This window comes from Typopeltis vanoorti, chromosome 3, assembly GCF_054136105.1.
Source record: "Typopeltis vanoorti isolate ZY-2024b chromosome 3, IOZ_Tvanoo_1.0, whole genome shotgun sequence".
In the NCBI taxonomy this organism is placed as follows: Eukaryota; Metazoa; Arthropoda; class Arachnida; order Uropygi; family Thelyphonidae; genus Typopeltis; species Typopeltis vanoorti.
The window spans coordinates 165,747,513-165,768,555 of NC_143551.1; the positions used below are offsets into that span (position 1 = coordinate 165,747,513).

The window sequence follows — 21,043 nt, forward strand, 5'->3', positions numbered from 1 at the left end:
CAAAGGTCTTGTGTGAAATAAAAGAGAGCCCGAATATTGAAGAAGACAATCATATAAAGATAGATGACATTACTAGGACACATATGGAGACATAATGAATGGATTTTAAATGTATCAGAAGGGAAGATACCAGGGAAAAGAAGAGGAAGGCTGAAATATACATTATTATAGGAGGTGTTTAGATTTATCAGAAACTACTGAAGAGGAATGGCAGAAATAGGACGACCTGGAAGAAGGAACTTTTCATGGCGACACTGACTGTCCCTTAGAATGATGATGACATTAATTAAATTAAGGGGATATTCAATCCCACATTGTTTCCCTTAATTGAATTAATGTTTATATCGCCGAAATGAAGCCTGTTGACTCTTTATATTTAAGTAACTTAATGGGTGCACCTTTTGGGCAACTCGTATAGCAGAGTATATAAGTTCTTTTCGCTATACCCTTTGTATTAATTTGGTCTAGCTATTCACTGATGAAGCCTCAATAAAGGCTGAAACCGGTCTGGGTAGTGACCTCCCACCATAATGTAATAACAGCATACATTTCCTAGGAAATGTGTTTTTACATTATGGAAAATACCAAGAATAGTGATCAGAACTTTCCCCACCTTTGCAACGAGTTGCCCGTGTTTGTACTACGTTCTAGAACTACTTGCATTTAGCTCATGCTAGTATTCGCCGATACTTTTATAGTTTTTTATACTATATTCGGCATGAAACTCTCTGATTCCAATCTTTGAGTTTCTTATTCGGTTTTAAAACAATGTGGGATTGAATATCCCCTTAATTTAATTATGTAGGCTATTTCTCTTTTTGAAACGTTCATATCACCCAGCACTAACTTGAAATTCTTCTTTTTCATCATTGATAGCACTTTCTTTCCAAGTTACAAAGAGACAATGCTTTTGATTTAATAAGGCTAGTGTTTAGCGGGATCCGTTTTTGGTTACAATCTGCGATCCATGTAAAAATAAGTCTCTCTAATTCAGTCATTATAATACTTTGATTTCGAGTGCATGCATGATGAACTTGAAGCAGCCTTACCTTTCTCTTTGTATTCAACAGTTGATTCACCCATTTTTATGTTCTTGTCCTATCTTTGCTCTGGACTCTCTTTGTTCATTTTTCTTTATTATTTTAAGTTTTTCTTCCAATCATTTTCACAGTTCTGTTTTTTGCTCACTAATTCTTTTACTCGTGATTAAAGGTTAGAAAAATAATTTAAAATAAAAAAAGTAAGGAAAACAATTGCACGAGATATGATCAGCAAAATGCTATTTAAAGCAGGCGACATAAATTTTGGCAGTAAATTTGGAACATAGTGTATATGGAAATAGTGTAGTATGCCATTAAAAAATAACTTTGTAAAATGTTTCAAATTGGTAACTAAATTATTTCATCTTGGTGAGTGATTTTTTAAAATAGTTAGCCATAAAAAATGTATATATCGAAAAATTTTAAAATCTGTAACATTTATTTCGAATTTGGGTATCGAAAAAAATGATGCACTATTCGAAAATGCACTAATCGGGGTATTGCTGTATATTTGTCATGTAAAGTAACTGTTTGTCCAGTTACTATATATATATATTCAGAACATATCCATTTATTAATAGTCTTGTTGGTCTGAAAGGTATGAGCAGAGAATTTTGATGGTACATGCTTTATCTAGATTTAACTGGTTTTTGCATAGTACATTTTAAACTTCTATGTCATCCTGTGATGTTGTTTTATATGTATATTATCAACTTTTAAAAGAATATTATAATGATATTGAAAATATCACATAATTTAATCAATTGAAATTTCATTATGAAACTGATATGGTAATGTGAAATTTAATATATTCCTTTTGTGTTAGTCACCAGGTGGTATTGCAACACCGCAAATATATGGTCAGTTGTTAGCAATATATCTCCTTCAGAATGACCTGTAAGTGTCCTTTATTTTCATGTCTTTGTTTTATTTATTTTTTCATTAGCAGAAGAATTAAATTAAAAATTAAATTAAAGATCATAATTGGTGTTTCGATAGCTGGACTTCATAGGATCATTTGTTTTGCTCTCAAATACTGTATTTATGCGAATATTCTTCCCCATTGTCAATAGTGTTTGAGTACAAATTTGTGGAATAAAATTAAGGGAAAGGATTTTTTTCTAGTCAAGCGTGGCTGTTTTTCTTTTTTATGTTGCTATTACCTACGAAGGGTTATTTGACAACCTATAGTACATTTTGTACCACGGATGGACTAAGAATTTTTTTCTATTTTTATCAATTTATATATATATATATATATATATATTTTTTACTGTATTTTTTTCATTTCTTTTTACATATTCCAGAAACCGTGTTCTAGAAAACAAACAGAACTTTTTCAAGCCACTTCAGGCCTCTGGTAAGCAGGATCTGACGCTGCACAAGAAAATTCATATCTCAAATTTCATTCTGTTCAGTAACATATTTCACAAACTTGTGTTAGCTCATGTTTATTATTATTATAGGACCTTTATGAAGGGAAGAGAAACACTGCAAGTACAGGTGCCACAAAGTCTGTCATACAATTTGTTACATACTCATTTATCATCTACATTCTCACAAACCTTTTAACGGATTCTAATTACCTACTACTGTCCATGCATAAAACTTATTGCTCACTTCCTGTGTGTCCTATTGTCTTGTTTATTTGGAAAACTTCCAAGCAACAAATGGAACATATTCTATGTAACAAATATAATAAATACCTTTTGAAAACTTATATATCTCAATAACATCATCCCACTTTCTTTCTGCTAAACTCTGCAGTGTCTGCTCTTAATCTGTACTCAAGGCTGATATTTCACATTCCTGATATCATTTTTTTAAAGGTTGATCCTGCCTTAGCAATTTATTAACATTTTACAATAGAATGACATCTGAGTTGGACAAGAGGAATGGCTACACAGTGATACTTCTGGATTTTGCTAAGGCTTAGAGACAGGATACCCCATGGTATACTATTTCACAAAGAGCAGATAGGGGTGGATACTAAACTGGTGATACGGATAAGAGAATGCTCATAGACAGAGATACCAGAAAGTAGTATATGGAGGAGCAGAGTCCAGGATGAGGCAGGTGACCAGTGGTGTGACTCAGGGCTCGGTGCTTGGGCCGTTATTTCTTAATTTGTATATAAATGATATAGGAAATGGCTTGAAGGGAGATATTCAGTTGTTTGCTGATGATGCAAAGTTGGGTAGCACAATAAAAATCAAGCTGATGTTGAGAGTTTGCAGGATGATTTAAATCAGCTGGCAAAATGGGCAAAAGGTAATGGATGTCAGTTCAACACCCCCAAATACAATTGAACAAGTGTATTTTGGGGTGTTGGTGGATAGGGAAATGAAATTCAGAGGGCACGCAAAGGTGTCCAAAATTGCACATTACTTGGTTATTGAAGAACACACTAATATCTGGAGATAAAGAGATTATTATTCCCCTTTGATACTTCCACATTTGGATTACTGTGCTCGAGTCTGGTCACCTGGATTCCTTGGAGATGAGGAGGTTGTGGAGAGGGTTCTGAAGAGAGTGATGTAAAAAATGCTTCCTACATTGATAGATTGAGAGCTTGTGGATAGCAGATGTTGGTTGATAGGTGGAGAAGAGGGGATATGATAGAAACATTTAAATTACTAAAAGGTTCTTTTAAGATTGATCCAGGGGAAATATTTCAGCTGCGTGATAGTGATTGAAGAACATGAGGTCATCCCTGGAAATTAAGGAAAAGTGTGGTTAACAAGGATGTGAGAACTAGATTTTGGAGGGTGGTGAGTGGGTGGAATGCATTGCCTGACTCGGTTGTGAGTTGTTCGTCTATAAATTAATTCAAGAAGAGGTTTGGGTCTCCCGCGATGAGTCTACTGACTCCATGGAGATACCCGTAATAATAATTTTTATCTGTGCTTTCTCGGAAGTTTCCTCACTGCCTTGAAATCAAAGTGACTGGATCTGTGCATGTTTGTTCATTTGTAGTCTGATCAGGACTTTATATAATGGAGCTACCACATCCTTATTATTATCTCAAGACCCATCATCAAATTTCTGCCATTTACCCTCAAGGGGTGTACAGGATATGATAGTACTACATGAAAAAAATTACATCATTACTAACTTCCTATCTACAATTTTCTTCCAAATCAGTCTGTTACTTGTCAAGACTCCAACACTATTCTATTATCTAAGGCACTTTGTACCGTATCAATCCACCTATATCTTGGTCTTCCTCTGGGTCGTTTTCCTGCCAACCTGGCAGAGAACACTTGTTTTGCTAATCTTTCTTCATCCATTCTGTTTAAGTGATCATACCACCTGAGATAAGCTCTGCTGACCCATTCCTGGATGCTGACAATGTCAAGTTCTCTCCTAATATCCTTGTTTTTAATATGATATTGCCATTGATGCCATCTGTTCACGTTTATAATCTTTCTCAGGACTCTTATATCTGCAGTCTCAAGTCTTTGGTCAAGTGTTTTACTTCTGACCCAGCTCTCAGATCCATAAGTTAAAACTGGTTTGAACACTGTTTTGTATACAGCTAATTTAGTGTTCTGACTAATTTCTCTCTTATTCTATATGAATTTATTCAATTGACTTCCTACCATACTAGCTTTGCTGATTCTGTTGTCTATTTCTATATTTAATTTACCATCTTCAGTAAAAATCATGCCTAAGTAGCTGAAATGTTTTACTTGATCCACTGGTTTTCCATTCACAACACAGTTGACATTTTTAATGATTCTGCCCATTTTCATTGTCTTTGTCTTTTTATTGCTCACCTTCATTCCATATCTATTACAACAGTTATTCAATTTAATCAGAGAATCTTGCAGACTTTTAGCAGATTTATTTAGAAGTATAACATCATCCGCATAAAGCAAAGAGCTGACATTAACATCTCCAATTTTGATATCATGTTTTATACCACTTTCCTTCATAATGTGATCCATATAGATAATGAATAATAGAGAGGATAATGTACATCCTTGTCTCACACCAGATTTAACATTAAACCATCTTCCTGTACTTCCTTCAATTCTAACTGCTGACTTACAACTCAAATAAAGACTAAGTATTGCTTGATATAATGCCCCATTGACACCATATAACTGCAGCGTATTGAATAGCTTCTCTCTTGGCACCTCGTCATATGCCTTTTCCAGATCGACAAAACTTAAATACAGATCTTTGTTATATTCCCATGCTGTCTCGACTATTTGTCATAAAGTGAAGATCTGATCCTGACAGCCTCTATTTTGCCTTAATCCAGCTTGTTCTTCACCAAGCTTTTCTTCCACAATTCTTCTCAACCGTTTCTCAAGTATACTTGCATAGATCTTGCCAGGAACACTCAGTAGGGAAATATCTCTGTAATTCTCACATTGTTTTATTTCCCTTTTTATATATGGGTACTATGAGAGCTCTACCAATCATCGGGAATTCGTCCCTCTGTTCAGGCTTTCTGAACTATGCAGTGCAGCCACTGTAAGACTCTTATACCACCATACTTCAGGATTTCTGGTCGAATATCATCTACTCCTGCTGCCTTTCCACATTTCAACCCTTTGATGGCTTTTTCTACTTCAAGTATGGATATGTATTCCTGACTGCATGCCTGGTCAATTTTTTTTTACCACTGTGCTGTCATCACTGCTTGTTTCATTTAGCAGTTTTTCAAAGTAATTACTCCATACTTCAACGATATCTTTTTCTCCCGTTTTCATGTCACGTTTATCATCTCTAACTCCTTTTACAGTACTCTTTCCTTCATTCCTAAGCTTCTTCAACAACCTCCAGAATATTTTGCCACCTTCTTGATATTTATTTTCTATATTCTTGCCAAAGTCCTCCCATGACTTTTGTTTAGCTAGTTTTACACAGTGTTTAGCATTCTTGCACTTGTCTCTGTATTCTCTAAGAACACAAGCTGACTTATTTGACAGGAACTTTTGATATTCTTTCTTCTTTTCCTTCACTGCCTCTTTAACTTCCTGTGTCCACCAGCGAGTTCTGATTTTTTTATCCTTGCAGACAACCTCACCACATGCCTCTCTGGCAGAATCAATCAATGTTTTCTTCACAGTTTGCCACTGAATCTTCAAGGTTTGATTCCTGTTCTCAAACTCTTTCATTTTTTCTTCAATAATCTTTCTGTATTTTAGTCTATAGTTCACATCTGTGAGCTGCTCAACCTTTATTTGCTTTAAAGCTTTCATACATGTTATTCTTTCAATATTGAATTCAATTTTATCCTGCTCAAGACTAAATAGTGATCACTTCCAATTTCAAATCCTCTGTACACTCTGGGAGAAAAATCCTGCACCAGGGAGAAAACATTACTATCAACAATAACATAGTCAATGAGACGTTTTTTATTCCTTGCCTCTTCTCTCCATATGAATTTGTGCACATTTTTATGTTGGAATATGGTGTTAGTAATAACCAGTCCATGTCCTGAGCAGAAATCCAACAGATATTTGCCATTATTATTAGCTTTGCTCTTTTCTTCAAATTTTCCCAAAATATTTTTGTATGTCTCACAATCATTTCCTGCTCTGCTGTTTAGATCCCCAACAAGGACCACCTTTTCCTTTTTCATTGTGTCAGTTGCTTTTTCTAAAGCATCAAAAAATTCCTCCACTTCTATCTTAGTAGAACCTTCTGTAGGACCATAGGCACAAATAAGTCTCATTGTCCAGTTCCCCATTCTCATATTTGCCCACATTACTCTACTTGAGACTGACTGCCATTCAAGAAGATTAGCCCTGTATTTTGTGTTGAATACTATGGCTACTCCTTTTCCTTGATTGTCATTGCCTGAGTATAACATTTTGTATATATTGCTCAGAAAGATCTCATCAGTTTTTGTCTTTTTTGTTTCAGTCACCCCTATTATGTCGATCTGGTACTTATCTAATTCCTCATCTAGCTCCATTTCTTTGCCATTCAGGCTTCTTATGTTGATAGTACCGATCTTTAACGCTGGTGATGTTGAGTTGGGGTTTGTTTTCAGATTTGTTCCAGTAGCTGACTTTTCGCTGTTCGCCCTGGTTCCCTGGCGAAAACAACGGGGGCCTTGTTTAACTGGGCAACGCCCCAGCCTTCGCCCAGTTAATCTTCTTCTCTCTAACTTGTCACAACTGATGTTGTGACAAGTTAGAGAGAAGGATTTTAGAGTCTATGGAGATAATTAACAATCCTATCCATGTTAATCACAATGTAAGCTACAGACTCTCACAGCTTCACCATTCAATATTGGTGCTCTCGAGACCTTATATGTGCACATGTGCATAATGATACAGTCAGAGTTCATTCTTCTATTTAAACTCTGGCCTTAATTCTCTTCAGTGTTAGATACATTTCTCTGTGTTTTTAAAAAACCAATTCCTTTAGATTGGTTACTGGTATTTATATGTTTATCTCACAGCTGATGAAGTCTAGGTATAGATGAAACTAGTAGTGTAATTTAAGTTTTTATTTAAACCTCGGTTGTAGTCATTGAAATTTTTTTAAATATGATATCAAACCAAGTAAATCTTTAATCAAATATATATATATATATATATATATATATGGTTTGCTTGTAGGAATTTTGAATGGAATGGAGGATGAAGACCATTGGTAAGAATATTTTTGTACTTAGAATGGAAGAGGTTTAGATTGGGATGTTGGAAACAGTAGTGTCCAAGATTTGGCAGAATAGACTTCCAACTAAGGAAGTCTATTCTGCCAAAGCAAATGAGGTTGAGAGATGGGCATTCTGTAGGAGAGGGAAACCTGCACATGATTATAATTTGAGTTACTGAGAGCAGAAGTGATTTCTGTGGTATACTTTGATAGCAAACAGGTTAAGAAAAGATCTGAATTGTTGGGGAAATAGGGAGGGTTGTCTAATATTTTGTTTGCTAGTTGAACAGATTACATTAGATCATTGCTTACAAAAAAATACTTCTGCATCTCTTCTAGTTTGGTCAGTGATATTAGAAAATGAAGCCATGTGGAGTTGTGGGCATTTAGTTACTTAGAAAGTTGGTTTCACTGTTTCAGTTGGACTCCAGAAAATTAGATTTCAGTTTCAGGGATAAGCAATCAAAGAAAACAGCATGATTTTCAGAATTTGGAGAGTGGTAAAGATAGCAGATGAAGTTACACAATGTGGTAAGGAAACATCAAGCCAGAGTAGATTCTAGATTTGTTTTATAAATTAACATGATAACACAAGAAAAAGAGTAAATAGCATATGTATTTTTTACTTAAAAAAGTCATATATTTTAACCAGAAAATTACTTGTCATCATCAGTGGCATCAGGCAGTTGAATACAAAGTAGAATATGAACAATGGAGTATTTAAAATACACATATTGGCCACTGAATTGGAAACTTTCATTTAATACTGTGTTGGTCCTCCTTTAGCCCAAATTACAGCACATATGTGGTTTGGCATAGATTCCAACACCTTATGGAATAACATACCAATGTACTTGCTACAAAATAAGCAGTAAACGGGAAAACTAACAGAGGGCACTAAGGAACCGATTACTTCAGCACAACTCTTAGTACCCATAAGTCCATTAAATCAGCTATTTTTTACAACTAAAAAACAGCCACATGAAAGTGCTATGCCTACTGTGCAAAGTAAAGATGGTGGCAACAAAGGCCAATGACTTGAAGATTACCTCAAGTCCCATCAGCGTAGCATTGCTGATCGCCAATAAACCGCATGACATTACGAAGTGCCGCAGCTGTGAAACCAAAGTTAAAGAAAGGAAAATAGATATATTGTGCAATTTCTGTTGCAACTGGCTACATACTTCCTGCGCGAAAATAAATGAATTAGTTCACAAGCTTTTTACTGATCTTAATCAGCTCTACTTCTGTACGATGTGCCTCCCTTCCGTAAAACGGTTACTAAACCAAGGCAGAAGAGTTGAAAACCTCGAACAACAGATTAATATTATGATTGATACTTTCTCCTCCAAAATCAGAAAGTTAGAAACTAAGCTCAAGATACTCAATGACCAGCGTCCGATTGCAAGCGTACCCGTGCCTGCTAACAAACTTCGCAAACTAATTGCATCAACGGTATATGAGTTGCTCTAGGCTGAAAATAGGAGACTCAGCGGCGTTTCCTGAACTTTATGATGGAAAACGATAAATCCTTAAAAGAAGAAGATGTTGGCAAACTAGCAGGAGAATGCAATTTTGATCCCAGAAATATTGTCAAATGCCTTCGTTTCAGACATATAAACAAAAGAAAGGACAGAACGAACTTTCCGAATCTCGTGAAAGTGACCTGCGACACACCAACAGACACAGCCAAATTTATAATGGTGATAAACGACAAGCTAAAGGACACTTGCTCCCAGTCACACATATGTGCTCGACCTGATTTAACCTTTGCCCAGAGAGAATAAAGATGCCAACTCCGAAGACAAATAGAAGAAAAATGCCAAAATGGAGACAACAGTTGGATGATAGACTACAAACAAAACAAACTAGTGCAGAAACCAAGTGACACCACTAGTAGCCACCAAGGACACCAGTATGCAGGCACTGCATAGGAAACGTGCAAGACCCTTGCGGTCAAATCCATGCCTCACAGAACTTTGCATATCGACTTCACCAACATCCATGTCCTCAATTCCAACCTTAACAGCATCCACTACCATCTGCAGTCCACCAAACCTCACCTGCTCTTTTTAACAGAAACTCAAATCTCACCTTCCCTCAGCACTATTCATCTCAAACTTCCTAACTATATACTATTTAACTCCTTTTGACCCAAGGGTGGCATCTGTGCATATATCTGCTCTGACATACCCTGCCAGAGAGCACCTAACCTAGAATATAATAAAATTAGTTTAATCCTTTATCCAAGTGTGAGCAAACAAAGTTTGCGCCTGAAAGTATCTTCAGGACTGGGGTAAGGTGGTACAACACCAGGGCAACTCGTTGCAAAGGTGGAGCAAGATACCAACACTCCTATCTCAGTATCTCCTATAATGCAAAACACATCTCCTTGCGGATATGTCTAATGTTATGCATTAAGGGAAGGGCCACTACCCAGACTAGTTTCGATCTTTATTGAGGTCTCTTCAGTGGGAGCCAGGCCCAAGTGGAGCTACCAGGCAGAAGCATTAGCAGGTCATCTCTACCTATAGGAGTTGCCAAATGGTGTGCCACCCTTTTTTAATAAATTACTCTGGATTTAGAGAAAGATGTTGACAGTTTATTTTTCACTTGGTTAGAGTATAATAAAATTAGTTTAATCCTTTATAAAGGATTAAACTAATTTTATTATACTCTAACCTAGAATCTCTCAACTTTGACCTTCTTTGGCTGAAGATATCCCTCCCAGTCAAATTCATCTGCTGTCTCTGTCACTCTCCTAATACCACCAATCACTCTGAGCTCTTTCATTTCCTCTCCTTAAAAGTTGATTTTCTCCAGTCCAACTCTCCTAACAGTGAAATCATCCTCCTGGGTGATTTTAACGTCCATAACACCAATTGGCTTTCCTCTTCCAGTTATATAGATCCTGCAGGCAGAGATGCTGAAACATTTGCCATCACTAATGACCTTACACAAATTGTTCAAAAACCGACCAGAATACCAGATAACCCGAACAACTCCCCAAATACTCTAGATCTCTTCCTTACTAATGACCCCTCCAAATTTGCAGTGAATGTAGTGAACCCCCCCCCCCACCTGGGTAACTCCAAACACAACCTAATTCTCATCTCCTCCCCCATGCAACAATGCCTACACAGTCACTCCAACACAAGTGTAGTTTGGCATTATAACAGTGCCAAATGGAAAAGTCTCAACATACAATGTCCCCTGTATCCTTTTGCCAAAAAGATATCATAAACCTGTTGTCTAATTAGACACGAAAAAGTTTCCTGCCCATGACTGCATTCCTCCAATTGTCCTGAAGGTAAGTGCACCAGAACTGAATCCTATCCTATGCCATCTGCACACACTCTCTTACTCCACTGATATATATCCCAAAGCCTGGAAACTGGCTTGTATTCAACAAATTCCTAAAAAGGGTGACAAATCACTGCCATCTAACTACCGCCCTATCTCACTCACTTCAGTCCTATCTAAAGTGATGGAGAAAACCCTCAACTCCTAATCTACCTTGAAGATATCTGGCTATTAAGCACCTGCCAGTACAGTTTCTGTCGAAGCTGATCAACAGGAGATCTTCCTGTATATCAGTGACCTACTTCAGTTGACCTCTAACCCAATACAGTTTTGTAGATGACAGCACATTACACTCCTACCTTTCATTTGACAAACCCTACTCTACACAACTTACTTCAACCCACAGAACATTAACCACCACTGCCCTTAATTCTGACCTCCAAGCCATCCTCCAATGAGGCTCAGATAACCTCGTCAACTTCAACGCTGGTAAAACCCATTCTGTCTTATTTCTCACAAAAAAGAACCATTTTCACCCAGAATTGTTTTTGATAACACTCAAATTCCCAGACAAGATGAGATTTCGCTTCTCGGAATTATCCTGACATCAAGCCTCTCCTGGCATAAACACATCACAACCATTGCATCCTCAGCTTCCAAAAAACTAGGTTTTCTCTTTCGCTCAACACACTACTTCACCTCTAAACAGCTGTTAACTTTATACAAATCACAAATCCGTCCACTTATCGAATACTGCTCACATTTGGAGTGGAGCTCCTAAAAGCTTCCTCAAAATGCCTTACTCAATACAGAGGAGAGCAATTAGACTTATAAATGACCCATCTCTCACCAATTCTCTCCCCTCACTTTCACATAGATGCTTGGTCTCTGCAATTTGTATATTCTATAAATATTTCCATGGGAAATGTTCATCTTAAACAGCATCAGTAATTTCCCCACTCTGTACTAAGCCCATTGGAACACATACAGCTGCTGCCCAACATCCTTTCACAGTACACCTTGAAACCCACAGAACAAGTTTCTTTTCCTTCTCCTTCATCCCTGCTACTGCAGTACTGTGGAACAGTCTTCTCCCTAACGTATTTCCCAAGGAATACAATATACAGACTTTTAAATCAAATGTAAAAGTTTCTCCTTTCCCAACCTATATATATGGTACTAACGTACTATAGGTTGACCAGCCAACCTCTCATATATGGGCTCAACATAAAAAAATACCAGGTGATCACCAGCCAGTCCTTTAACTATCTCAGATTTGATGGAAGAAGGACTTTGTTCCCAGATTTGTATCTCCAACATGTTCTATACTTTCTCAATGGGATTCATATCTGGGCTTTGTGGTGGCTGAGGAAGATGGTGGAAGTCAGCAATATCATTCTTGCTGAGTAATTCTTACATGATGGACAGTAGTATTGTTGTCCATGAAACAATCACCCGCTGAATAAAAAGTCAACATTGAATCATTCATCAAGGAATATCTGAACATTGTTCAATTATTCCTTGGAGGACACTTGATCTTCCAGCAATATCGGGACCTGTTCCATACCAACAGAACATGCCTCACACCAACCATGACATCGCCTCCAGAACCTTTAAGTTGTGTTTACAAGGCAAGCTGGGTTCGTTGCTTCATGGGGCCCCCGTCAAACTCTCTGTCTTCCATCAGTACACAACAAGGTGTACCATGACTCATCAGACCACATGACTTTTTTCAGTCTTCTAGTTTCCAGTCATGTGATTTCTAACACCATTGTAGATGAACTTTCTAGTTCTTTGCAGAAATCAGTGGTTTCTGTATGTATATGTGACTGAAAATACCAATCCTCTGATTCTCTTTGCATAGTTTGGTGAAATATGGGTTGGGAACAGCCTCCATTAAATGCTCTGGTCATTTGTTGCACACAAGCAGTTGTTTGTCCATGCTTGTCTTCTCAGATGACTGCCAACTTGTTTCTAACAAACTGCCTTAGGACTATAGTTATGCCTCTTAGACAAGCAGTGTGGGTTACTTTTCCACTGATTAAACACCCTGGGCTTTGTGGTGGCCAGGGAAGAAATCTTTCAAAAGGTGAGGATAATCTCTCCTTTTGAGAAACCAGTCAGCTCCATCTGTTTTCAGAATTGTGGCTCCAGCCAGACTGGCACCCATCATAAGTCTTTTATCGAATTCCAAAAGATCATTTGTTTTTCCCATTGTGATCAGCACCATTGATAATTGCTGACCAGAAACATTCTTAAATAGTTGTCTAGAACAGTGCTTCCCAAACTTCTGGATGTCAGGGTCCCCTTTGCAAAAATTAAAATATTTCACGGCTCCCCTCAAAAAAAAATCGTAATAGAGAGATATATTATTATAATATTTATTGTATTTATATTCAATACAAAACATACACAGCGAATATTGCAAAAATCAAATGCATATATTACATTTTTTGCCTTTTACCATTTGGTTCTGAAGACGATGCGGGCTGTTCTGGTAAAATATGAAATACTGTCCTTTTTTTTTTTTGAGTCTGTTTCTGATTGTTCACGAGAATTTTTTTTTATTTTTTATCAGCCACTTATCCATCTCAGGGTTAAATTTTTTAACGTAGAATAGATCAAATAATATCACCAATTACCGATACTGGCACACCACAGACTGATAACATGAAATTAGTGAATATTACCTGAATAAGGGAATCCCTGCACCAGGAACATTTTTCTCTTTTGTGACTTTTCTCCCTTTACGGTAATTAAGCCTAACACGAAACAGACAGCAAAGGCAGGTTATTAAAATGTGCATATGATTGGTGTGGTATTAACAGAAGATCGTGCCACCGAAAGATAAAAGAATAGCTGACAACTGAGTTGAAATGCTAACTCTCTTCGACCGAATTCCATATGTGAAACTGCCATAACATTCATTATATATATATATATATATATATATATATATATATATATATATATATATATATATATATTACTTAGTTTTAACACTTACGAATTTTAACACGTTCGGTTGAATTTTATTGCTGCCTTGGGAAATCGAATTCACACACATCTAATTAATAACAATAGTTTTTAGTTAGATACTGTGTTTGCCCATGCAACATATGGTTTTGTTTCAGTCTATACAGCATAGTTTCTGTATGAGGGGACATGTGATTCATTAATTAGTGTTTTTATCCCAGTTGTCTCTAATTGCACTATTTGTTGAGAAATATATTACACAGACTCCTCATACCTTATTCACTGGCATAATAAAAGTACTTGTTTTTATTGCCTCTGCAGTATAGTGGCTGTTAGGGAGGGCGTGTTGTTTATCACTGCAAGCGAGTTACTATCTCCCCACATGAACTTGTGGGGAGATAGTAAATCGCTTAAGATAGTAAGATCCATTTTCATGTGTGAATTATATGCGAAACTTTTATTGGTAACAGAAAACTAGCTCGGATGACTGTGATAATATAAAACAAGTTTTGATATGTATATAAAGTCAATATCAACAGTCCCTGATTACGAACGCGTGATGAAAGGGACAGGAAGATTTGGAGCTTCCCTGGAGAGCATTCGAAGTAAATACAATTAACCACTGCTTTGAAATGAAACATATGAATAAGCAATATTTACTAATATTCATTAAGCACCGAAATACGCAGGAAGCAAAGTTTGTGAACCAACACCAATGTATGAATTTTTCCATTAAAATATAAAAAATAACAAAAAAGAAATAATAAAAGTTAAATACGTTTCTTTTAAAATAAAAAAATCTACTTAGTCTTAAAACATTTTAAATTTGTTTTCATTTCACGGCCCCCTCAACAAAACCTATGGCCCCCAAGGAGGCCGCGGCCCACAGTTTGGGAAGCACTGGTCTAGAACATGTGGTGATGCACATGACCAAGTATTTTTCATATATGCTATGTAAGTGCTACTTATGCACATCTCCATAAAGGTTTCTAATTCAGTGGTCAGTATGTGTAGTAAGATTCTCATGATGTTATACATAGAACAGTGCAAAGAAACAACTGAGGAAACACATTTAAAAAGAAATTAATGATGCATGATTAGAATAAGACTCTTTCATATCTTTAATAGTGAGAGGAGTCATTCCAGTTTAGGTTTGGATGATGTAGTAAGGCTTTTGTGGTTTCTTTAAATAAATGTTCAAACTTGTACTAGCAATGATGGAGTAAGCATGTGTTTCAGACCATAATATGGTCAGTATCTGTTCCATGTTGTGCAAGGCCAGATTTCTCAGATTTCCTATTAGTGATATAAGAATGGTGTTCTTCCATTCTTTTCTCCACTGAATGTCCAGTTTGTCTGAAGTAAGAAAGATGGTAGATGCCAAAAAGTATGTGGAGGGATCGTTTATCTTTAGAAGATGGTACCAAGCTGATAGTTTGTTGAAGGGGCTGAATATAGTCACTAGATTAAATTTTTAAGGATTCTAGAGATTGATTTCAAAATGCCAGATCTGTATAGGATATATTTTATTTTGTATGGTCTACTCTGAGAAGCCATTGAGATGTATATGTTGTTTGATGCTTAGAAGTTCTTATGGTGAGGTGTAGAGCCTATAATGTGAGTCCAATGTAATAAAGGTCCGATAATTCCAATCTTCTGAGAAGGATGGTGAGCAGATTGCTATTGCATAGTGTCCAGTAAAGGTCAGTTTTTGATGAACTGAAGTAATTAGTTCACCTGTCATTGAGCATTTCTTTGTCTATTTCCATTGGGAAATTACTTACCAGGAACTTGGCTGCAATTACACCAATACTCACTATCCTCACACTTTAAGCTGACTAAAGCAATCTGATTAATGTTGACTAATGTGCATCACTTGTCTTCTTCCTCTTTGTAATTGGTAGTGGTAGTATAAAGTTGACTGACTGCTGAAATTTTTCAATTATTTTTGATTTTAATGGTAAAAGATTGCACATATTCAGTTATTATGAAGATTTCAGTTAAGCCACATTAATTTAAGCCATTAAGACATTTCAGAATTTTAAAATTAATTCTGGAATTTAATTTTTATAATTTCTCTCCCAAAGTAAATAAGTTGATACAACAAATATTTTACATAAGATAACTATTTCCTGGATTAAATTCTTTATAAGACCTATTTCTCACAAAATACATTTTTAGCTTCCATAAGATTATACGATGGTCATTGAATTACTTGTATATTTCTTCTACACTTACTCACATTGAGTATATCTCAAGAACTTTCAAATTACAAACTAGAAAATATAAAACGCATGTTCTCTCTCTTTTTTGGGAAGAATTTTATAAGAATAAAGAAGATAAATATCATGAAGATGGCAAAAGGCTCTGGAGGATATTTAAGGGGGGGAAAAAAAACAAGAAATGGAAGAAAGATTGCTTTAAAATGAATCAGAGATGATAAAGGTTGGATTAAAACTGAACTGAACATAAAGATATTCTGGTTATCTGGAGTAATTAATTTGAAAGATTAATAAATGAGATGAGCAGCAGCCTAATAGTGATAAAAAAAATGTTAAAGAGAAATACAACTAAAAAATGCATTAGTACTTGAGGTTGAAAAGCCTATCAGATATCTAAAATGTGGAAAGGCAGTTGGAGTAGATAATATTCGACCAAAAATTCTGAAATATGGTGGAATAAAAGTTTTACATTGGCTACACTGCATAATTCTGAAGGCCAAATTCTGGATGATTGGAATAGAGCTCTCAGCACCCATCTATAATGAAACTGAATGTGAAAATTGCAGAAGAATTTCTCTTCTTGGGAAGAGACAGAAAAATTGTGAAAGAGACCTGGGCAAGAATAAACAGGGTTTCAACCAAACAGGGGAGGGGGGGGGATTTACCAGTATTAGGTTTTCACTTTAAGACAAAGTTGAAAACTCGTGAGAATATAACACGGATCTAAATTTGTTTTGTAGATCAAGCAAGGTGTCAAGAGAAAAGCTATTCAAAACACTACATTTATATTTAATAATGGAACATTTTACAGAGTAATACATATCCTGTATTTAAGTTATAAGAAGTGGTCATGAAGAAGGTAGAGGATTATGGACTGATGTAAAATCAGGTGCAAAAAAATAATGTATGCTATCTTTATTCTTTTATATTGTCTGTGTGGATCACACATGAAGGAGAGCAGTATTAAAGCCGACATCTAAATAGAGATTTCAACTTTCTTTTATTCAACAACAGAATGAATGAACAGAGTTAATCTAAGGTGATATGGTCACTTAAACAGAATAGTAAAGGAAATTAACAAAATAGAATTTTTGGTTCTTTCTTCTGCCATCATGGCAGGAAAAATACCTAAACTTAATCATGTTCTACTATCATAGTATCCTCTCTCCTTGAATACATTTCAGGAATTTGATGATAATGAAATTTCTTTTTGAGATGTATAGACTTTTGTGCCACAAAACTGATTTTATCAAGAAATGTTTGTCATTTGCTGTACTTTTACACTTCGATATAATTAATCATTCACTTTTTTTTTTGTTCGGAATAATATTTATTTTATTATATTATATAACATATGCCCTTGAGATTAGAAGAAAAATTTTATTTTTTGATTTTTTTTTCAGATATTAAAAAATTGGTTACTTCTTGGTACTCTATAAGAATAAAGAAGATAAATATCATGAAGATGGCAAAAGGCTCTGGAGGATATTTAAGGGGGGAAAAAAACAAGAAATGGAAGAAAGATTGCTTTAAAATGAATCAGATGATAAAGGTTGGATTAATTAGCCTAATAATCTGTCATCTGGAGGCTCACTTTTGCTTACATATTCAATTTGCAAGCTTTCCATCAAATCACATGCTCTGGTCTTTGTTTTATTTCTCGTCCATTATTTGGTTACTGATGCTCTCAGAATTCACAGCTCAACTATAATCAGAAATACTTCAAAATGCAATCAGAAATATTTAATAATGGCTACTACATCATTAGTGAAACAAGAATGCCTTTTATGACAAAGAACAGGTATCACTGTATAATATTTACAAATTTGGCAAACTAAATGCTGATCCTGGAAATAATTGCAAACATTAGATACAATTAAATCTAAAAAGCCCTTCTCTGGTGGTGTTTTACACTGGGCAATTCGAACTTGCATCCTTAAAGTTCAAGAGCAAAGACTGCTTGGTTAACCAGACCTACAAACAATAGTACATAACATGGATCACTTCAAGAAGCTACATTTATTACATTTATGTATATGCACACACATTTGCATTTTTTCTTCCCTTTCCATGTATAACAATAAATTTGTTTCTTCTAAACCAATTCCCCCCCCAGATATCAGAATCTAGTCATAGCTATAATAAATGACTATGTCAGAATATTAATGGCATCATATGTCATTACTATCTATCCTCAAACTCTTGAATACAAAAAACTGCAGCTTGCAAAGTTAGCATTCACATTATTTTGTTTTTTACTTAATTTTTTCAGCAACATATTTAAAGATTTCATATATATATATATATATATATATATATATATATATATATATATATATATATATATATATGGACTGAAAGAACATCAGTTAGCAAAGCTAACAAAAAGTATTAATTTTTTAAATTATAAATCAGCTTTTTTATTTGCATTTGCTGAGTACTCATTTTCAGAAATATTTTATTCTTTTATTCATTTCTGCTTAGCTCTAATGCAAAGTTTTTATGGAAGAGGATTCCACAGTCATTAAAAGAAGTAAGCAAGCATGTTTTTTGTTTCTTATTAGCTTTTATCTATGTTAAACATAAATTCTATATTTATGTAGTGCACCTACTAGATTTTTATACTAAAATTAAAACAGGCTATGTGTTTTAGGATATAGAATTTCAAAATAGAATTTCCCTCTTTATGTCAGGGTTCAAAGGGTGCTTAAGGGTCAAAGCTGTATAACTGAGAGGAGACCTCCACATAGCCTTTAAAGGAATGCGGAGAACTGACCAGGGCTTCTGAACTAATGTCCAATCCTCGCCTTCTCGTGGTGAACCCTGTTGAGTATCTACCTGGATACTGAATGAACGAGGATGGGCTGGGAATTTGGATTTAGCCAACCAAATTGTATTCTTATTGGTTAAACCAAAATACAAAATGATGGTACAACATGACACAATTTCATGCCGGCTGTGGCGTCGCCTGGTTAAACATGGCATGGGTCCCCCCCTGTTGTTTTCGCCAGGTAACCAGGGTGAACAGCGAAAAGTCAGCTACTGGAACAAATCTGAAAACACACCCCAACTCAACATCACCAGAGTTAAAGATCGGTACTATCAACATAAGAAGCCTGAATGGCAAAGAAATGGAGCTAGCGGAGGAATTAGATGAGTACCAGATCGACATAATAGGGATGACTGAAACAAAAAAGACCAAAACTGGTGAGATTTTTCTGAGCAATAAATACAAAATGTTATATTCAGGCAATGACAATCGAGGAAAAGAAGGAGTAGCCATAGTATTCAACACAAAATACGAAGCTCATCTTCTTGAATGGCAGGTAGTGCCAAGTAGAGTGATTTGGGCAAATATCAGAATGGGGAACTGCACAATGAGACTTATTTGTGCCTATGGTCACATGGAAAGTTCTACTAAGGTAGAAATGGAGGAATTTTTTGAGGCTCTAGAGAAAGCTCTGAAACAATGAAAAAGGAAAAGTTGGTCCTTGTTGGTGATCTAAATAGCAGAGTAGGAAGTGATTGTCAGACATACAAAAATATTTTGGGAAAATTTGGAGAAAAGAGCAAAGCTAATAATAATGGCAAATACCTGTTGGATTCCTGCTCAGAACATGGACTGGTTATTACTAACACCATGTTCCAACATAAAAATGTGCATAAATTCACATGGAGAGAAGAGGTAAGGAATAAGAAAAGTCTCATTGACTATGTTATTGTTGATAGTGATGTTTTCTCTCTGGTGCAGGACACCAGAGTGTACAGAGGATTTGAATTTGGAAGTGATCACTATTTAGTCTTGAGCAGGATAAAATTGAATTTCATATTGAAAAGAATAACATGTAAGAAAGTTTTAAAGCGAATAAAAGTTGAGCAGCTTTCAGATGTGAGCTGTAGACTAAAATACACAAAGATTATTGAAGAAAAAATGGAAGAGTTTGAGAACAGTAACCAAACCTATTAGATTCAGTGGCAAGCCTTGAAGAAAACCCTGATTGATTCTAGCTAGAGAGGCATGTGGTGAAGTTGTCTGCAAGGATAGAAAAATTAGAACTTCATGGTGGACACAGGAAGTTAAAGAGGCAGTGAAGGAAAAGAAGAAAGCATATCAAAAGTTCCTGGCAAATAAGTCAGCTTGTGCTCTTAGAGAATACAGAGACAAATGTAAGAAAGCTAAACAAAAGTCATGGGAGGACTTTGTCAAGAACATAGAAAATAAATATCAAGAAGGTGGCAAAATATTTGGAGGTTGTTGAAGCTTAGGAATGGAGAAAAGAGTGCTGTAAAAGGAGTTAGAGATGATAAAGGTGAAATGAAAATGGAAGAAAAAGAGGTGAATTACTTTGAAAATTTGCTAAATGAAACAAGCAGTGATGACAGCACAGTGATAAAAAAAACACTGACCAGGCATGCAGTCAGGAATACATATCCATACTTGAAGTAGAAAAAGCCATCAAATGCTTGAAATGTGGAAAGGCAGCAGGAGTAGATGATATTCGACCAGAAATGCTGAAGTATGGTGGTGTAAGAGTGTTACAGTGGCTGCACTGCATAGTTCAGAATGCCTGGACAAAGGGACGAATTTCTGATGATTGGAGTAGAGCTCTCATAGTACCCATATATAAAAAGGGAAATAAAACTGAATGTGAGAATTACAGAGGGTATATCCCTATTGAGTGTACCTGGTAAGATATATGCAAGTATACTTGAGAAACGGCTGAGAAGAATTGTGGAAGAAAAGCTTGGTGAAGAACAAGCTGGATTCAGGTCAAATAGAGACTGTTAGGATCAGATCTTCACTTTACGACAAATAGTGGAGAAATCATGGTAATATATCAAAGATTTGAATTTAAGTTTTGTCGAGTTGGAAAA

General features: G+C 35.7%; 1 protein-coding gene across 1 annotated transcript in view; it reads left to right on the forward strand.

Annotated features, from left to right (window-relative positions):
- The window catches only part of CSN8 (COP9 signalosome subunit 8), a 158,462-nt gene that overhangs the window by 19,710 nt on the left and 117,709 nt on the right, over nt 1–21,043 (forward strand). The window contains exons 2-3 of the mRNA XM_090416181.1: nt 1,867–1,937; nt 18,653–18,701. Of these exons, the coding sequence (XP_090272307.1) occupies nt 1,867–1,937; nt 18,653–18,701 (120 nt within the window). The remainder of the gene's footprint in view (nt 1–1,866; nt 1,938–18,652; nt 18,702–21,043) is intronic.